The sequence below is a fragment of the Nilaparvata lugens genome, chromosome 2 (genome assembly GCF_014356525.2).
Source record: "Nilaparvata lugens isolate BPH chromosome 2, ASM1435652v1, whole genome shotgun sequence".
Lineage (NCBI taxonomy): Eukaryota > Metazoa > Arthropoda > Insecta > Hemiptera > Delphacidae > Nilaparvata > Nilaparvata lugens.
The window spans coordinates 19842579-19862447 of NC_052505.1; the positions used below are offsets into that span (position 1 = coordinate 19842579).

General features: G+C 34.4%; 2 protein-coding genes across 2 annotated transcripts in view; both read right to left on the reverse strand.

The window, feature by feature from the left end:
- LOC111053268 overlaps positions 1 to 2738 on the reverse strand; it is a 40793-nt gene extending 38055 nt beyond the window's left edge. The window contains exon 1 of the mRNA XM_039420004.1: positions 2453 to 2738. The gene's annotated coding sequence lies outside the window, so the exon portion shown is untranslated. The remainder of the gene's footprint in view (positions 1 to 2452) is intronic.
- Positions 2739 to 12744: 10006 nt separating this feature from the next.
- On the reverse strand, positions 12745 to 18970 carry LOC111053265 (zinc finger protein 416). The gene is made up of 3 exons (XM_022340114.2): positions 18736 to 18970; positions 16782 to 16904; positions 12745 to 14947 (listed from the first exon to the last, which is right to left on the reverse strand). Exons 1-3 carry the CDS (start codon positions 18787 to 18789, stop codon positions 14165 to 14167), a joined length of 960 nt encoding a protein of 319 aa, XP_022195806.2. The 5' UTR covers positions 18790 to 18970; the 3' UTR covers positions 12745 to 14164.
- Positions 18971 to 19869: the final 899 nt, after the last annotated feature.

Consider the following 19869-nt stretch of genomic DNA (forward strand, 5'->3'; position numbering starts at 1 on the left):
TTATACATAAATTAATTTAAATAACTTGTGATCAATAATATTGTTTGTATTAGTAGCCTATTCTCAGTGGACATAACAGAATTCACTTTTATTTAGAGAATTTATCAAACTGTACAGTATATATCAAATTTTGTGAATAATAGACTCATAGACTCTAAGATTAGTAGAAAAACTAAACTAGAAATAAAAACCTGGACATACAGTAACTTCGTCTTCCATATCGACGTATATGAATCTTTGGATTTCTGCTCAAATACTACTGTTTGCAAGGCCAATTCTTTTAGATACATTTGTTGAATGTGGACTCGCTTACAATTTTTGCACATTTTTTTCTACTATCTTCTCAAATACTTCCTTTTTCTTCTCCTCTTTACCCTTTCATCCCTTACATTTATACCCTCTACCTGCCTATTACATGAGAAACGATAGTTGGCTAGGTATTTTTCCTTCTTTCTTTCTTTTCAGCACACCCCACCATGAAGCCTGTTTGTGTATTTCATTACAAATTTATTTTTGATTGTGAGGAGGAGGAGGAGGAGAAGAAGGAGGAGGAGGAGAAGAAGGAGGAGGAGGGGGGGAAGAGGAGGAGGTGGAGGGAGAGGAGGAGGAGGAGGAGGAGAGTGAGGAGGAGAAGGAGGAGGAGGAGGAGGGTGAGGAGGAGGGGGAGGAAGAGGTGGCTAATTTTATGGAGGTTGAAGAGAACATATAAACTATAGAATGCTAAATACTTACTGAGCAAAGAGCAATCATGGATGACACATTGCTTTACTACGAATTATACGGTAAAGGTTTTCCAAGGGGCCGAGGTTCCACTACGAATTAGAGGATTGAGAATTATCGAGATTCTACTGTAGAACAATTATTTAATAAAAGAGTCAAGAACAAAAATCGATATAAATAAAAAGCGAGCCTCAAATTTTGACATTCAATAACTTTTTTATGTGTGCACCGAATTTGATGATTTTTTAGTTGTGTTCGTTATGTTCAGGACCAGGTCTATGGCCTAACAAATTTACAATTCGACTTCAGGACTCTTTTCTACGGTCCTTCAAAATTTACATATAATCCTTATGGGAGAAGATTTGTGAGCTGGCTACTCAGAAATAAAAATCAGCTGTTTTAATCATTGCGTCATACAACAGCCGTCGGTAGATAGTAGACGTGAGTGTGTGCTGCTCCATAACCGCACATGTATTCTATTCTAAACGCCCCGACTAAAAACAAAATTACTATTCTGTGTGTAACCATCCAGCAGTGCGGCCTCAGGTTAAATACTTACATGCTCTAAAGACATTGCTTTGTTTCGAAAAGTTGTGCTGTCTTCTATGTTCAGAATTAATTGATTTTTAGTAAATTATTTATTTTGCAGTTGGAAAATTATCTAAATAAAATACCGCATCGCTCCTCCTCAGGTGTGCATCCAGCTAAAGTTTGTCATGAGATACATTAAACTATTTGGCGGTACGAAGTCGCCGGACCAGCTAGTATTATAATAAAAAGAAACTCCATATAAATTAATTTACATAAATTTTTACTGTGCTCATCTAACATAATTCAAGTTTTACATTAATATTTACAGTTTATTCATGTTCAGTGCTATTTTGTTTTGTACCACTATGGGTTTTGTTAGACTCAGTGGGAATTGTCATATTACATAAATAAATGAATAAATAGAGGAAAACACTCACTTTTCTCTACAGTGCTACTAAAATTATAAAAGTTATAGAGTAGCCTAGGTAACTTTTTTGTTTTATTAAAATAAAAATTAACAACTGGTTCTAACTCATTAGATCCATTATCATTTTTTTTAAATAAATAGTTGGCTCATATTCTTGGCGATACCGTCTACAAATTCTCTTTTCTCTATTGAGTCCAAAATTTCCTGATCCAGTAAAGAATCGAGCAAAACTTTTGCTACAAGCTCACCAAATTCTTCAAAAACTTCTCAATGTTGTAGAAAAGTGAAACTATTAAAAAACACATTCTCTTCAAGCGCAAACTCAAAAAACTGTTCTCATATTAGGCCTACAAAGTACAAATTTGATTCGTAAGAATTTAAAATATTAAGAACATGAATATTAATTTCAAAAAACTGTTCTTATATTAGGCCTACAACTTACAAATTTGATTCATAATAATTTAAAATAATAAGAGCATGAATATTAATTTGGAAAAATATGTGCCGGTTGCTCAAAAGCCGGTTAAATGTTAATCGTGATTAATTTCACGAGAAGCCTTCTTTTCGAAAAAGTTTTTCTGATTGATTCTCGTGAAATTGATCACGATTCAAATTTAACCGGCTTTTGTGCAACCGGGTCTGAATACCATAGAAACCTCAATAATTATTCAAAACTTTCTGATATGTATCTACCACTGTTGTAAGGAGTTTCATGTTAGAAAAATGAGTGTTGAAATTAGCCTACGATTGATGCGGTAAACGTTTGGAACTTACCGGTAGTTCACAATATCATAGGGTGATTCGTTATCAGTGATACGAGATCAGATACGGCCTCCCAAGGCGAATCAACAAACCCCTCAGATCCTGTGCAAGCCTACATTGTGAGTCCATTATCAGTTAATTAAATGAATATAACTTCACGACTCCACATAAAAAATAACAGAAAATTGAGTAAAACGCTTAACCGGTTCGTGTGTCTGACCAGACAGTAAAAGTTGCCCACCAGCTGACTGCTTCTGGCACGGGTAGACTGGACTGGCACACTTGACCACTTGACACTGGCGACAGAGCATTTTTATGGCTCATGCGCTTTCTCTTGATTCGTAAATTCATAGCCGCGCTAGCTTCAGTCTCGTCACATGAAATGCGAGCGGTCCCTTGGTCTCATAGATACAGCGCGAATTGGAGCGAGACACTATCCTTGATTTTGGATACGTTTAGAAATAATATGGATTAATTATGGGATATTATATAATATGGACTATGGGATATATTGTATAAGATATATATTAAGAGATATGGATACTAAACGTATCCATAATCAAAGACACTATTTTATCAGCTATTGATACTGATAATTTTTTTCTCTCCTTACATTTCCTGAATGTGCCTGTTAATGAATCATTGGAGCAATAAAGGAACTATTTTTAATCATTTATAATAAAATTTGACACTTTATTGTGACTTTTCCTTATTTTCGTGATTTATTGTGAATGATTAAATGAAAATTCATCCAGTTTCGTCAATAAATGTTTTAATAAAAAAGCCCATGTACGGTAACATTTGGTTTTTGAAGAATAACCATAAACATTATAACTATATCAACTAGCAACATTTTATAACAGAATAAAAACAACATAACCAGCATATAACTTTCGATACATATAGCTGACGAAACAATTAAAATATAAATAATATTTTTAATAGATTCTAAAAAGGATAGCATTAATCTCATTTGAAATCGTATCCAATAGGCTATGTCTGGACAATAGGATCGTGGAGAAAAATTACTAAGATTTATAGTGAATGGATTTCATTATATTAAATAATATCAAAGAATATCTGCAGTCTCCAGTTAATTATGCACGGTATAATTATATTACTTTGAAAACTAGGCATTTTTTACGTGGTCATTCTTATTATTTGTGCAACAGATGAATGTCCAACATTTTTATTTCTATTGTCTATGACAGATGCAGAGTAAATAACAAGATATCGACTTGATTGTTTTTCAATAAATTATTGATAAACATAACTTATCCTTTAAAAAAATCCTGTACCTTTTCAGGGCCGGATTCAGGTTCAATTGTTACAAATAGCAACCCCTGTCATAAGGCACATCATTTTACTCCTAATATTATGTTTGAAAAATATGTTTTTTACATGTTTTTATCCAAGCTTCAGTCAAAACGGGCTGATGGTAAAAGTTCAATATTTTATTATTATTATAGTTCAGTCTGATCTTACATGCTGTCACGTTATTCTTTATATTTAAATAACGATTAGCCTCCTGCTTGGCATCAGTCGGTAAAGCATGAGATTTGATATAATTATATAATTAGGTCGTGGTTTTCTAATAGTATTCAGTCTTAAAAAATCTTGATAGGCCTAGATATGGGCTTCTCCTATAACTCTTGTAATTCAATAAATAATAAATATATATAAATATGATACTTATACTATAGTGTTGAGGAATAAAAAATAAATTGCACACCATGAACGTTCATACATATATTACACAAATAATGCAAAAAATAAATCGAGGCAAGAAATATATAAAGAGCGATAAAACATATAATATAAAAATAGAACAATAATTGAAATCAGTAAAATATCACAGGCTAAATTTTATATTCTAGATTTATGGCACGAATCATTACCATGTGCCTTTATCTTAAAATCATATGCATTCTTTTGCATGTAGCTGCGATATGCGCTTGCTAATACTTGTCGACTTGGACAATTCAATTAAGAATATGTGCTTTAAGATCAGCTTGATAAATTAGCCTCTAATAATCCAAATATATATATATTAAAATCTCTAGTACTTAGTAGATTTCTTTGTATCGAATATATATTTTTATCTCAGGGTGCAAGATTCGGCACCTGACGGAATAAGTAGAGCCATTCATCTAGTGAATTAGAGCTATAATAAATTATCGCAAATTGTATTGCAAAAAATTAAATATCATATGCATATGTTTTAATAGCCTAGATTTTGTACTTCTTTGATTTAATAGAAATTTCTGAAATATTGATCTATATTTTTCTTTCAATGAAATACCTTTAATACTAATTTTACTTGCGCAAGTATTACTCTTATTAATTTCTCAATTTATAATAAAACCCTTTCGGCGAGCTAGCTTTGATCATCAGATTAATTCGAAGCACTAGGGCGCCCATCACTAATTCAAATTTAATCACTCACGTGTCGAAAATCTTCTTGTAAGCCGCCGATGTCGATCCAACTCCATGTGGTCCGGGAATATGGTAGCCGGAATCGTCTCCTCCGAGGGGTTATAAGTTTAATTCAAATGAAAATGACTTCTGCTTCACAATAGCATCACGAAGTCTTTTAAGAAATTTAATAATTTACTTTAACTTTAACTTTTACAAAATCATTAGTAAGGTACTACGCTCTAAAATATTTGGGGTCCTCTTATGGTGGCATTTGGCTGGCGAGTCTGGTTCTTCTTTTTCAAGTTTTACAGATCCTCTTTCCGACTTTCAAATTAGCATAAAATTTAAATATCTTAGTCCTCCGCCATTAGGTTCAAATAGATCTTACAAAAAAATGCCAAAATATTGCTTAGATTGTATGATTAATAATTTCTTTGCATTCGAGCCATATCGATAACATAGACTATACAAAGTTTTAACACAAAATCTATTACATTTATATAAATATATAGAAATATTTTTGAATTGGCCTACAGTTGCCGCCTATTAACTGCCGTTTTACTATTGGTGCATGCAAATTTTATTCGGTATTCATGCGCCTGGTAACTCTTATTTCCTGAATACATTAAATTATTTTTATTTGGTTTTTTATTTATGCTCTTTACATGCTAGTTAATATTCTATACATTAATATTAATTCCATGCTACCTAATAATTAGCCACGTGGACAGGTGTTTTTTCACATTGCACACCATCTGATTGCAATAAAGCTCTGCCAAGGGGTTTTGGTCAGATTCTACGTTCCTCGGTTTGATCGATCTCTAGGTCACCGATCCGTGAATACATGTACATAACCTCAATCTTCAAATATTTTATATAATAATCTATTTATGAGCAATAAACTTCCTTCAAATCCTTTTTAGGTTCTTGTACCATTTAGCCAGAACAAGCTGATGCTATCTAATCTTAGTTATTATCTATTTGGCGATATTAGCCAGTTACTTTATTTTCAGACCTATTACTGTTTCTGTTAGGGCTTTTTATCTGCCCAGATTTAATATTTTACACGCGCCCCTGGGTTTGAATTCAAAATATTTGAGAATCACAATGTTTTTAATGAAAACCCACCCTTCAATACATCGATATACACTATACTTTATTTATAAATTATACTCTCATACTTCTATCACAGATCGCAGACATATTTGCTGCATCTCCTTTATACCTTTATCAAATACAATAACAAATTCTCCTCCTCAACACACATAAAATATCATAAATATAAACTTCTAAACGCACTCCTCCTGACAACATTTAAAACATAGTAATTTTTAAATTCGCCGCTTGCAGGGCCGCCAATCTAACTACACACATTTCATAATTCTCATAAATGATTCCTTTTAGACAATAATTTCGATTCACAAAACTTCTGGGCTTATATCTTATAGTATTTCTTAGGTCTTAATATAAATAATTTTTTATACATCAGGTACAATACTTCTCCTTTGCTAATGGCTCTTTGGTTTTTTGGTAGCTTGTATTCACTTTAAGTCTTTTCAGGTAACAAACGTGGCATAATTAAAAGTAATAAATATAAAACATATAAATAAATATACCGACATTAATAAATATGATAAATAACAATAATAAATAACAATTTTGGGTTACCATACTTTTTCATAATCATATGTTTGCAGGCATTATATATTTGATTCAGGTGGCCTTGCCCAGCTGGTCACTGGTTCTACATAATTTGCTGTCGAATTTCATAATTATTAACCTAACTGCTGCATTTTTTTTTCTTTAAAGGTAATTTACAAATTTTAAATATACTATCCCCGCTTGTGTCCTTTTTTAGTGGATGTAGCTAATTTAATTACACATTTAAAAATTATTCTTTTTCTTATTGCAGGCTTCTAACGGCTGGAAGGAATTAAAACATTGGATTGTTGCCACGCGGTTCTATGCCAAGATTAAATTTATTAAGGAAGGTCAGTAATCGGTATGATAATAATGTTTTCCTTGATTTCTTATCATATTTATTTTAAATTCGATGATATTTCATGTAGAATTGTTGTGATTTACTTGCATCTCCTTGTATTCTGTTTGTAGTTGTTGCTGTAGGCCGTTCGGTTATCTGCTGTCCGGTTGTTGATTGTTGAGGCTGTCCTAATTGATAATTTTTTTTTCACCATGAATTTAAAGCCCTGGTATCTTGTGTATTCTTTCTTCAAATAACTCCTTGTTCCTTTAATAATAATTTCTTTTTCCAATCAATCTGTACTCTTAACTCATCCTTCCTTTCATTATCACTTAATATTCTTGATCTTGGTTCATTATAAATTAGTAGGCTCACAACAATAACTATTTTTATAATATTAACTTTCCATTCATCAATACTAGATTCTTTTAATAATAACAATATAATATTTTCCATCCTATCTACAACACAGTCTTTTATTAATATCACAGCCATTATAACAAACATTAAACACCATATCAAAACATTTATCATCATTTTAACAATATAATCACTCATCATATAATAACTATTTACTTCCTTTTTATTCACATTATTTCTTACTTCTTTCACTCTTCTTATACACTGTTTATCCTTCATCAACCTCCATAAATAGTCCACTTTATTATTATCCAGGCATGAATCAGTAGTAGTCCTAGTAGTAGCTCCGTTTTTATCCCATTTCCTTAGCCCATTCTTCCGGTCACATCGTTGATCATCTTCCTTAAAACGAATGTGCCGCGGATGCATGACGTTGGCTTCCTGTCCTCCATCCTGGTGACGATCCGGTATCCTCTTCGGGCGTTTAAAATGCGCATGCGGCTTCCATCGGCGCGCGCGGTTCCTCCGTTTCTTCCGCCTCCGGGCCTTGCGATGCATGTTCTCCCGAATGCCGTCCTCCTCGTCCTGATGTCGGCTGGGTGTCCTCGGGCGCCTCCGTCTCCGGGCCTTGCGGTGGTCGCTCCTCTTGTCCGGTAGTCCGTCCTCCCTGTTGTCGTCCTCTTGGTCCGGGTCCTTGGTCTGCTGTGGGGTCAAATGATGCGCGGGTGTGGTGTGCAGATACATGGTGGCGGTCTCTTGATGTGCGGACTGCTCTTCCTGCGGTGATGGGTCTTCGGCGGGAAACAATATACTTAAAATGGGTTGTTGCTTGCGGCTGGTTTTAATTGCATGGTGGGCGGCGGTTTTTGGTGGTGGTTTATCTGGTGTTGGCTTTTGTTCTCCTAATAATATTTTCGGTGGATCATTTCTAAAGGTGGTGTATGATGTTAAAATATCTGGATTTTCTTTGTTTGTTTCATTGGAGCTTGTAGGTGTTATATCGGGGGTATCATATAGTCCTGGTTTATTAGCTGTAGCTTTCTGTGTATCTGGTGGCGGGTTGTTGGGTGTTGGGTTCTGTGTTTTTTGGTGATTTGATCTGGACGCATGCTCTAATGTGTAGTTTGTACTTATTTGCTGAGGTGGCGGTTTATAATTTCGGTTGTAATTGTTTTGTGTGTGATTATTATGTGAGTTTAATCGATCACGGCCATCATAGTGATTCTTACGATTGCTCTGCTGGGCATAGTGGTTGGTTGTACGATTTTGAAATTTTTCATTATTCCAGTTACCATTTTGCCTGTGCTCATAGCGGCGTTCAAATTGAGGAGCAGATCGATAGCGATCATATGATACCGGTTCATAATTTTGGCTGTTATACTGATTAAATTTTGAGTTATGTAGATTTGGTGCGTATCTCTGGTCTGAACGGTGGTTTGATATTGCCATTGCAGACTGTATGCCATATAAATGATTTATCAGCTGCTTACAATCAGTAATGGGTTGTGTGGCGAGTGCCATTCTAACTTGATACGGTAGCTTCTTTAAAATAATACTTGCTAATGCCGATTCATTAATGGGCTCGCTCAATTGAGAATTTTTAAACTGTAGGGCAGTGACGAAAGTGGTACATGCACCGTCTAAGTTAGGGTTGAAATCGCATGATATAATGTCCGCTAGCACGTCCAACTGTTTACTTCTGCTCCAATACTGTTCCAGGAAGACAGCTACAAACTCATCCAATGATGTAAATTCATGGGCTCTACTCCGAAAGAACATCAGGGGTTCGCCAATCAATAAACTAGTCAAACGAAGACGCCAAAAATTCCAAGAGGTAGGTGCGAGAGTTTGTACTAATTTTATCTGATCAATGAATGGTTGAGGTTGCAAATGGCGATCAGTATTATCAAATTTTCCCAGTCCTTGTAATATACTATGTACGTTGAGGTTGTCTGTTTGAATCCCTTGAGGTCGTTGTTGAATATGATTTTCTAATGCTGTTATTTTTTCCTGTGTTATCTGCCATTGACTATTATGTGTAATTTTATTTGCGTTTATTTCTTGATTTAATTGAGTCAGAGTGGATTTTTGAATTAGTAGAGTTCCGTTTAAAGCTTTACAGGTTTCTGTATTTTGATTTATGCTACCTTGCAGTTGGTTCATTTTTGTGGACATATTAATCTGTTTATTTTGTATTTCTTTAATACTGTTAATATTTTTGTCAACTGTAGTTGTTAATGTTTGATTGGCAACGGTAATTTGTTTGTGGATTTCTTGGTGGCAATCGGCCTTAATGTTATTTGTTATATCCTGAACGGGTGTAGTGATTTGTGTGGTTAGGTTATCTATCCTTTCATTGAGTTCACATGTAACCGTATCCAACCTTTCCGATAATCCTGCCGTAACTTTATCCTGACTTTCTTTTTGTAGGGTTATCATTGCTTTTAATTCTTCCCTATGATTCTCTACTTTAGTTTCAATATTATCCAACCGTTGTTCTACTGATTTTATAGCGCCTGCGGTCTCTTTCATGCCCTGTTCCACTGTTTGTTTATTTTCCTCTTTTACTGTAGCAATCTCTTTTTTAATCTCCTGCATCATATTATCCATTGTTTTTTGTAACATAATATTGAAAGTACTGCTAGTTTGTTCCATTATTACCTTTTGAAGCGGATCTAACTCTGTGATTGAAAATATACTTTGTTTGCTCAGGTGTGACTCGGCCTCCGGCGATGCGGGTTCTGCAGGCTGCTCCTCGCCCCCTTCAAAGTTGATCTCTACTATCCGTTGATTCAATGGTGTGTCAGCGGCGTCGATTCGAGTGGATGATAGAGGTTGCAGACCTGGTGGATCGAAGACTATCGACCCGACGCTTCCTGGTTCCCTTTCTCGTGGCGTATTGGCATCTACCGTGGTGGGGTTTGATGTGCTTGGAGTCGACAAAGTGGGATCTGTGCAACCGCCGTACATATATGAAACTTCAGAGTTTGCGGGAGTGTGATTCATTATGTCAAATATGATAAATGCTAATTAAACAGTGATAAAAATGATAAGCGAAAATGCTTAAAAAAGAGACACAAACCGGGACTTACAGTGAAACAGTGATGTGTAAAGTGTTTGGATACTCATACACAAGGTATTTATACTTAAGTTTTTTATAATGCTCTAGCGCCCCCAATGTTTTGTTTTGATTTATTCTTGGCTAGTTTACAGGCTGTGACTTATTTTCCAACCGGCTTAAACACATAATATATTTTTGACTAGAAAGTAATAGCAGTTTAGGCTTGTAAAATATAATCTCTCTCTATAGACATGTATTTTTTTTTTTTTTTACAGTACTAATAATATAAAATTTTCTTTAAAACATATAATTTCTCTTTATTTAAAGCTATTGATTCCCCAAAAAGTAATACAAATTTCCCTTCGCCAGTTTTCCTCACAACTCGTATAAGTTATCTATAATTTTCAATATGGTTATTGACTTAATTTCAAATAATTATTCAATGAGCTTGGCTCTCATCATCAGCCCCACGTTGGGCGCCATGTCTTTATGTCACGTTATTCTTTATATTTAAATAACGATTAGCCTCCTGCTTGGCATCAGTCGGTAAAGCATGAGATTTGATATAATTATATAATTAGGTCGTGGTTTTCTAATAGTATTCAGTCTTAAAAAATCTTGATAGGCCTAGATATGGGCTTCTCCTATAACTCTTGTAATTCAATAAATAATAAATATATATAAATATGATACTTATACTATAGTGTTGAGGAATAAAAAATAAATTGCACACCATGAACGTTCATACATATATTACACAAATAATGCAAAAAATAAATCGAGGCAAGAAATATATAAAGAGCGATAAAACATATAATATAAAAATAGAACAATAATTGAAATCAGTAAAATATCACAGGCTAAATTTTATATTCTAGATTTATGGCACGAATCATTACCATGTGCCTTTATCTTAAAATCATATGCATTCTTTTGCATGTAGCTGCGATATGCGCTTGCTAATACTTGTCGACTTGGACAATTCAATTAAGAATATGTGCTTTAAGATCAGCTTGATAAATTAGCCTCTAATAATCCAAATATATATATATTAAAATCTCTAGTACTTAGTAGATTTCTTTGTATCGAATATATATTTTTATCTCAGGGTGCAAGATTCGGCACCTGACGGAATAAGTAGAGCCATTCATCTAGTGAATTAGAGCTATAATAAATTATCGCAAATTGTATTGCAAAAAAATTAAATATCATATGCATATGTTTTAATAGCCTAGATTTTGTACTTCTTTGATTTAATAGAAATTTCTGAAATATTGATCTATATTTTTCTTTCAATGAAATACCTTTAATACTAATTTTACTTGCGCAAGTATTACTCTTATTAATTTCTCAATTTATAATAAAACCCTTTCGGCGAGCTAGCTTTGATCATCAGATTAATTCGAAGCACTAGGGCGCCCATCACTAATTCAAATTTAATCACTCACGTGTCGAAAATCTTCTTGTAAGCCGCCGATGTCGATCCAACTCCATGTGGTCCGGGAATATGGTAGCCGGAATCGTCTCCTCCGAGGGGTTATAAGTTTAATTCAAATGAAAATGACTTCTGCTTCACAATAGCATCACGAAGTCTTTTAAGAAATTTAATAATTTACTTTAACTTTAACTTTTACAAAATCATTAGTAAGGTACTACGCTCTAAAATATTTGGGGTCCTCTTATGGTGGCATTTGGCTGGCGAGTCTGGTTCTTCTTTTTCAAGTTTTACAGATCCTCTTTCCGACTTTCAAATTAGCATAAAATTTAAATATCTTAGTCCTCCGCCATTAGGTTCAAATAGATCTTACAAAAAAATGCCAAAATATTGCTTAGATTGTATGATTAATAATTTCTTTGCATTCGAGCCATATCGATAACATAGACTATACAAAGTTTTAACACAAAATCTATTACATTTATATAAATATATAGAAATATTTTTGAATTGGCCTACAGTTGCCGCCTATTAACTGCCGTTTTACTATTGGTGCATGCAAATTTTATTCGGTATTCATGCGCCTGGTAACTCTTATTTCCTGAATACATTAAATTATTTTTATTTGGTTTTTTATTTATGCTCTTTACATGCTAGTTAATATTCTATACATTAATATAATTCCATGCTACCTAATAATTAGCCACGTGGACAGGTGTTTTTTCACATTGCACACCATCTGATTGCAATAAAGCTCTGCCAAGGGGTTTTGGTCAGATTCTACGTTCCTCGGTTTGATCGATCTCTAGGTCACCGATCCGTGAATACATGTACATAACCTCAATCTTCAAATATTTTATATAATAATCTATTTATGAGCAATAAACTTCCTTCAAATCCTTTTTAGGTTCTTGTACCATTTAGCCAGAACAAGCTGATGCTATCTAATCTTAGTTATTATCTATTTGGCGATATTAGCCAGTTACTTTATTTTCAGACCTATTACTGTTTCTGTTAGGGCTTTTTATCTGCCCAGATTTAATATTTTACAATGCATCTAACATAAGAAAAAATGGCGAATCGAGTGTTTTGAGTTGTGAGAGTTTATAGGTTGTATAAGAAAAATAAAGGTTTATTGATTCATCAAGGCATCTAAAGGTTTGAATTGAAACTACCGGTACCACACTAATACCGGGTGACCCAGAATAACGGGAACATTTGAAAACGCCATAAAACATTAGTGGGAAGGGCAAAAAAGGTTTTATTCAAACTAATGTAAAGTTCAAGACTGCCATTTGAGAAATATTTATAAAATCTATCACTTTTTGACAATTACTTCTTCAAGATGGCTTCCTCCTGCACGAATACACTCTTTAAATCTGTGTTGACGATTCCTGAACGATTGCTGCAACATTTCAGCTGGGATATTGTTAATTTCATTTTGAATTGTCGGTTATGATTCAACCACAGTTATTGGTCAAGTTGTGAAAAAGTTTGATTTGAGATAGCTCCACAAACAGAAAACCGTAGGTGGACAATCATGGGACCAGGAAACGCAGATGTTGCTGCGATCAATGAAGAATCGTTAACACAGATTTCAAGAGTGTATTGGTTCAGGAGAAAGCCATATTAAAGAAGTAATTGTCAAAAAGTTATAGGTGTTAATAATTCTCAAATGGCAAGTCTTGAATTTTACATTAGTTTGAATAAAACCATTTTTGCACTTCCCACTACGGTTTTATGACGTTTTAAAAAGTTCCCGTTATTCTGTGTCACTCTGTATATACAAGAAGGACTAAAACAATCTGCCTTGCTCTGTATACACAGTTCTCAGAATGTCCTGCAAATTATCACGATAACATATTGCTGAGGTATTTGAAACATTTAGAAATTTTGTTTTAGATTCGCAGAGCAGACGCATGCTAAACTTCCTCTTTTAATAACTTGGTTCTAGCAGTAAACACAAAAAGTATGGTGCCAAGTGTGTGAAACATTCCATAATATATTTCCTACAATAGGGATGCATAAATGATACCCTTAACCTCTAGTCCCGAAGCTACCCCAAATACTAGAAAACAAAAGTTTATCACAATATGGATGCATAAATTATACCCCTAACCTATAATCCCGAAGCTACCCCAAATTACTAGAAAACAAAAGTTTATCACAATATGGATGCATAAATGATATCCCTAACCTATAATCCCGAACCTACCCCAAATTACTAGAAAATAAAAGTTTATCACAATATGGACGCATAAATGATACCCCTAACCTTTAATCCTGAAGCTACCTCAATTACAAGAAAACAAAGGTTTATCACAATAGGGATGCATAAATGATACCCCTAATATCTAGTCCCGAAGTTACCCCAATTACTAGAAAACAAAGGTTTATCACAATATGGATACATAAATGATATACCTAACCTATTAGTCCCGAAGTTACTTCAATTCATAGAAAACAAAGTTAATGACTTTCCTTGAAATGCTTTATTAACATGTTCTTTCCTTCAAAGCCGCTCATGCAGTAATTACAAAAATACTTTTTCTTATGCTTGCGCTCGATATGTCTTAGTAGAGAGCTGCGAACGGTAAAACTCTTCCCACAAGTAATACAGATTAAACGATCATCTTTGAAATGGACTGAAAACAAGTGCTTTTTGACTGAAGCCTTTTGTGTGAATAGTTTATTACACAAAGCACAAGTATACTTGATACCCTCATGTACTTCTTGCATGTGCCTTGCCAACGAATTTGGTCGTCGAAACCTTTGCCTGCAAATTGAACAAACACGGGTTTCAGGGTTTTCTCGATATCTCCCAAAACCCTGATGTAAATATTTCACATGAACTCGTAATGAATCCATAGATCTGAACGTTTTATCGCACTCCCCGCAAGAATATTCATACTTTTTCACGTGGATCAAATTTCGATGCTTATAGAAATGGCAGAGATGTTTGTACCTTCTATCACATAGATTACATAAAATGTAGCTGCAGTTTTCTCCTTGATCGGATTGTATATGCTGTTTACAATGCTGTTGCATGACTTTCATTGATTGGTGCTTGAAAAAACAAACTTTACAAGTGTTTGAAACACCTTTGCTCTTAATTAATTTGCTATACTTTTCCGATTGCGGTGATGCGACATGCACTGATGAAGAGTCACCTTGGAGTTGGAGTTTATCTTTCTCAATATCCTCCAGCATTGAAGAGAACATTTCAGACACTGATTGGTCACCAATTCCAGCCTGTAGAAAATGCAATTAGAAATCACTTTTTGTGTAGTTGAGAAGTTGATATTGTGGTAATTATTCATATTGAATGAAAAAGACTAAGAAATTGTCAAAAAAACACTGATTTATTGATAATTAGAAAGACCGGTTTCGGTTATTACACCATTGTCAATCTCTGATAAACTGATCAACAGTTTAACAGAGATTGACAATGGTGTAATAACCGAAACCGGTCTTTCTAATTATCAATAAATCAGTGGTTTTTTGACAATTTCTTAGTCTTTTTCATTCAATTAGAAATAGTTATCTATCATGTGTGAATAGAAATATATTGTTTATCAGCTAAACAGTTTATCAGAGATTGACAATGGTGTAATAACCGAAACCGGTCTTTCTAATTATCAATAAATCAGTGGTTTTTTGACAATTTCTTAGTCTTTTTCATGCAATTAGAAATAGTTATCTATCATGTGTGAATAGAAATATATTGTTTATCAGCTAAACAGTTTATCAGAGATTGACAATGGTGTAATAACCGAAACCGGTCTTTCTAATTATCAATAAATCAGTGGTTTTTTTTTACAATTTCTTAGTCTTTTTCATGCAATTACAAATAGTTATCTATCATGTGTGAATAGAAATATATTGTTTTGGCATTTATACATATCGAGGTTGTAATTAATTAATATTACACTGTGGATGAACGAGTGAGGTGTAACTAATTTTCTATACATATCGTCTAAAGATTTATTAAGAATAAAATAAAAATTGAAGTATCAATGACACCAATTATGGAACATGTTGTGAGTAAAAATTAAAAAAAAAATTTACATGGGTTTTCATTTTTATTTCTTGATAATTATTAAGAGTAGCCCCAACAAAAAAGGTACTTCTAAAGAGATGTATTCGTTTTCGCAAACCTTTTGACGTGTTGTGATTGAAGTTTAATTGTAAAAAGTAAATTCGTATGGCTTTTGTTTGGTGGGGAGTCCCTTGCGGGAAGGTCCCACCGCCTAAATTTGGCAAACAAATACGAGGTAATTAAAATTAACCTTTTAATTTAAGCCATCAATGGGCCTCACGACTGTCATACTAGCCGGGACCGACAGTTTTACGTGCCCATCCGATAACACGGGAGTGATCTGGTTGAAAAACTTCTGGTATTGAGAGGGTTTGAACCCGGGAACTCTATGCTGCTACGCAAGCACTCTATCCACTAGACCACGGATCACTCCAGTTTAATTGTATAACATCAATACTATCGTATCCACTTTCTTGGTAAGAGCAAAGAGAAACAATAACGTAAGTAGATATCCCATGGTATAGGGCGTTTATGTTGCAACTTTTACAGTTAACTCAAACCAATTACTGTCAATTATTACTGTTTTGTTTAGGTGAGAGTGTATGAACGGCACAGTATGAGAGACTACGAGCGTCACACAGCTTCACGGGAAAGAACTACGTGGACTATCGGCTTGAGATAACAGTAAAAGTTGCGACATAAACGTTCTATACCATGGGATATCTACTTACGCTATTATTTCTCTATGGTAAGGGCTTCTCGTATTTACATAAACAATAAAAATCAAGTTTTCACTTGAAAATGACATTATCGAAACATGTTGTGGGAAATCAATTAAAGTTGAAAACATTATACTTTGATTTAAAATTTTTATGTAATAAAGCCTACCGTATTTTTCTGAGGGTGTTGCCCCCTTAAGCTTCAGACTCATGTGTGGGTAATGGGAAGGCTAGCATTATTTATGCATTTTGGTTATTCTATAAAGTAAAAAAGTATGCAATTAATACTAAATAGAAAGTGTGTGAAATATAACACATCATCACTTACATTTTCAAGGAGTGCAGATTCCGATATCTCTTCTTGTTCTTCTTCATCATCATCTTCAAATTCCATGTCACTGATAAGGACTTCTGTTTTCACTTTTATGTCAATTCCATCCATAGTTTCTTCCTGTCAGAAGAATTGAAATGGATAAAATAGTTCCTTAGGGTTAAGTATGGTATGGTACCCACTCAGCAAATTCCCAGTTAAGGTCTCCGCTCGACAAAAATAGGCGCGATGGCCAACTTTGGCCAGCGCTGGCAAACCACCGATCCACACTCTAAGGCGCTGATCGCATTGGGACAACGTGTGGATCCGGAAAAGATATTGATCTGGATCCACCATAATGACTATGATCACATAATAAGACTTGACGTCTGTAATTCAGGCAAATATTTCAGAATTTGAAATTTATGCTGTTTTTAGCCCGTTACTTACTTTTTATTACTGACAATGTCTTATGCATTTTTATGTTTTTGGAAAATAAAATTTATTCTATTCTAGAACGCTTCAAGAGGTCACTGCGAGCGAAGGCGTATTTTATAAAAAGGCTGTCTTGCCTTGGAAATGTATTTTGCGACCAAGGTGAGATATTTTTTATGAACTTTTGACAATTCAATGAGGTTGACAGATAGATTTGCATTCAACCCGCCATGTGCTTCCGTCTTCATAAGTGAAAAACTATCTTTCTAATTATCAATAAAGACTGTGATTTTTGACAATTTTCTTAGTCTTCTTATTTAATTTTAATATTCATAAGTGAAGTTTAAACTGTGGTTCAATCAATGCTAGTCAATTGGCACTTGTTTAATAACACACCGAATAGCCTATTCTTTCATTGTACATATGCTTTCAGCTACTGACGGCGGTACAGTATTAATAGGTGCCTCATAAAAAGAAAGCCATTGTTTCATATGGCAGCCTGTGGCCATCTCGCTATGCACTACAGTACGCGCCCCGCAGCTTCGCCTCTGTGACTTTGAAACGGCGTAAAGGCAAGGTATGTTTTGCGAGGTAATATTTACGGCTTTTCAAAAATATCAGGCTGCAGAGATCCTAGACGGAAGAAGCTCCCTACACACAGATTCTTCATGAATGAGAGTTGCAACGTTTCACCAACAATGGATAGAGCATATCAAACAAGTGTCAACTGATGGCTCTGTTGTGCTGACGTAACACCAAAATGTTCCTTTTGAGAAGATACAAAAGAGCATTTGCTGCTTATGGAAAGATACATTTTCAAAAATGTTCAATGTTTTTTGTACAGGTCATATTGTAGACTAGTGGGTAGTGGCTCTCCGCCGATAGACAAAGCTACAGAACCTAGATTGTACCTATAGTGATTATCTGGACTCGTCAGGCATAAAGTGGAAAATAGCATTGAAGCCTAAATAGTTTTTTGACTAGCCTAAAGCCTTCTACTTTAATTTTAATTCAAGATTGAATAAGTACAAAGTCAAGATAATAAATACTTTAGGCCTACCTTCAAATGCCTATATCCTTATCTTAATCATAAAATAAAACACAATAATTATGTTTTTTTCTAGTTGAATGTTTTTACCAAACCCAGGGTCTCGATTATAATGACACAAAATTATTGTGTTCTTATGTTATCATGTAAAAATTCTACATCTTGATGTCTGGGTCGTTGACTGGGGGTGCCAGATAGACCGCGTCGTAGTCGTGTACACAGCCGGGTCATCCGGCAGGAAAAAGCGTCTCTTCGTCCAGTTCGTTGAGCGAGTACAAAGGCCGCTCAAGAAGTTGAGTTTTCAGGGCTTTCTCGAATCTCTCAAGTTCCATTTCCTGAACATCGGTGGGAAGTTTGTTGAAGATCTCTGAATACAGTTTTTAACTTATCTTCAAGGTTTTCATAATGTTATATGGGTTGAATAAAAGTTATCTCTACACTTAAGCTTATTTCTAATTTGAAATAAAACATGAAAAGTAAGCAGCTTACCTTCACAATACATTGATCATTTTGAGGGAAAATCAGTCGACTGTGTCCAAGCATTTTGTACAAATTTAGCAAGGAAGAATGATTTTCAGCTTGAAAAGACTACTTTATTCTTGGTTTTTAGAAACAATTTAAATTATAGACTACATAATAGATGATACAATAATAAAAATAACCAAATCAAAAATAAAAACAATGGAACATAACCTCAATCACATGCTGATAATGAGGCAGCTGTGTAACAAACTAAGCCGACGACAAACAATGATGATGAATATGAGACTACGACAATTTGAGACCTTTCGTTCCAGCTTGTCTCTGCACGCACACCACAGACTGTGACTTCTCTGGAAATGTAATCCAGTCTGTCATCCTTTATCCCATGAAGTGGGATTGGACATTCTCTACTAGAAATGTTGGGTTTATGCAGAAACGCAGAACTCTTGTTTAGTGTTAAAATACAGAATAAAAATTTTTGTCATAGTCATTCAATCTCAGCTGTTTTCCATGCATGAAATTAGACCGGTAAACAGCTTTTTGCAGAACAAATAAACATATGATTCTCATTACAGCATACTCTACTGTAATGAAACCATATGTTTTCTTTACAGTCGAGTATGTTTCCTAGCTCCGAAATAGGAACAGAGAAACTGCTACAAAAAAAAACACCTTCAGCACTCCAGGTGGATGTTTTGTCAACTTCTACAAAATTCCTGATTCGGAATTTGTAAACTAGGTTATGTTTATAGAATGCATGTAGTAACTTCAGCACAGGCAGGTAATGTTTTCTATTTCTCAATTATTCTTCTTCATATTATTAAGATAAAAAATAGTGTACGCTACTTGGACGTGAATGTCTTTTGCAGAGTTGGAATGAAATTTTAGTCTTGGCTAATGCCTCGACTAGAACATCATTCTCACCTGGAAAAGGCCCCTTCCCATACTTGTGACGTAAGATACTATTTCAGAGTAAGAGTTTTAATAATATTATGATAGCTGATTATTATATCTGCATGTGATACAGATATAGTAACCATAGCTTGAGCTTACTTACTTGTTACTACTTTTGTCTTCTCCGCAGTCTGCTTGACCGGGGAATCATCTCTTATAACCAAAGCATAAAACCAAATTCACCCA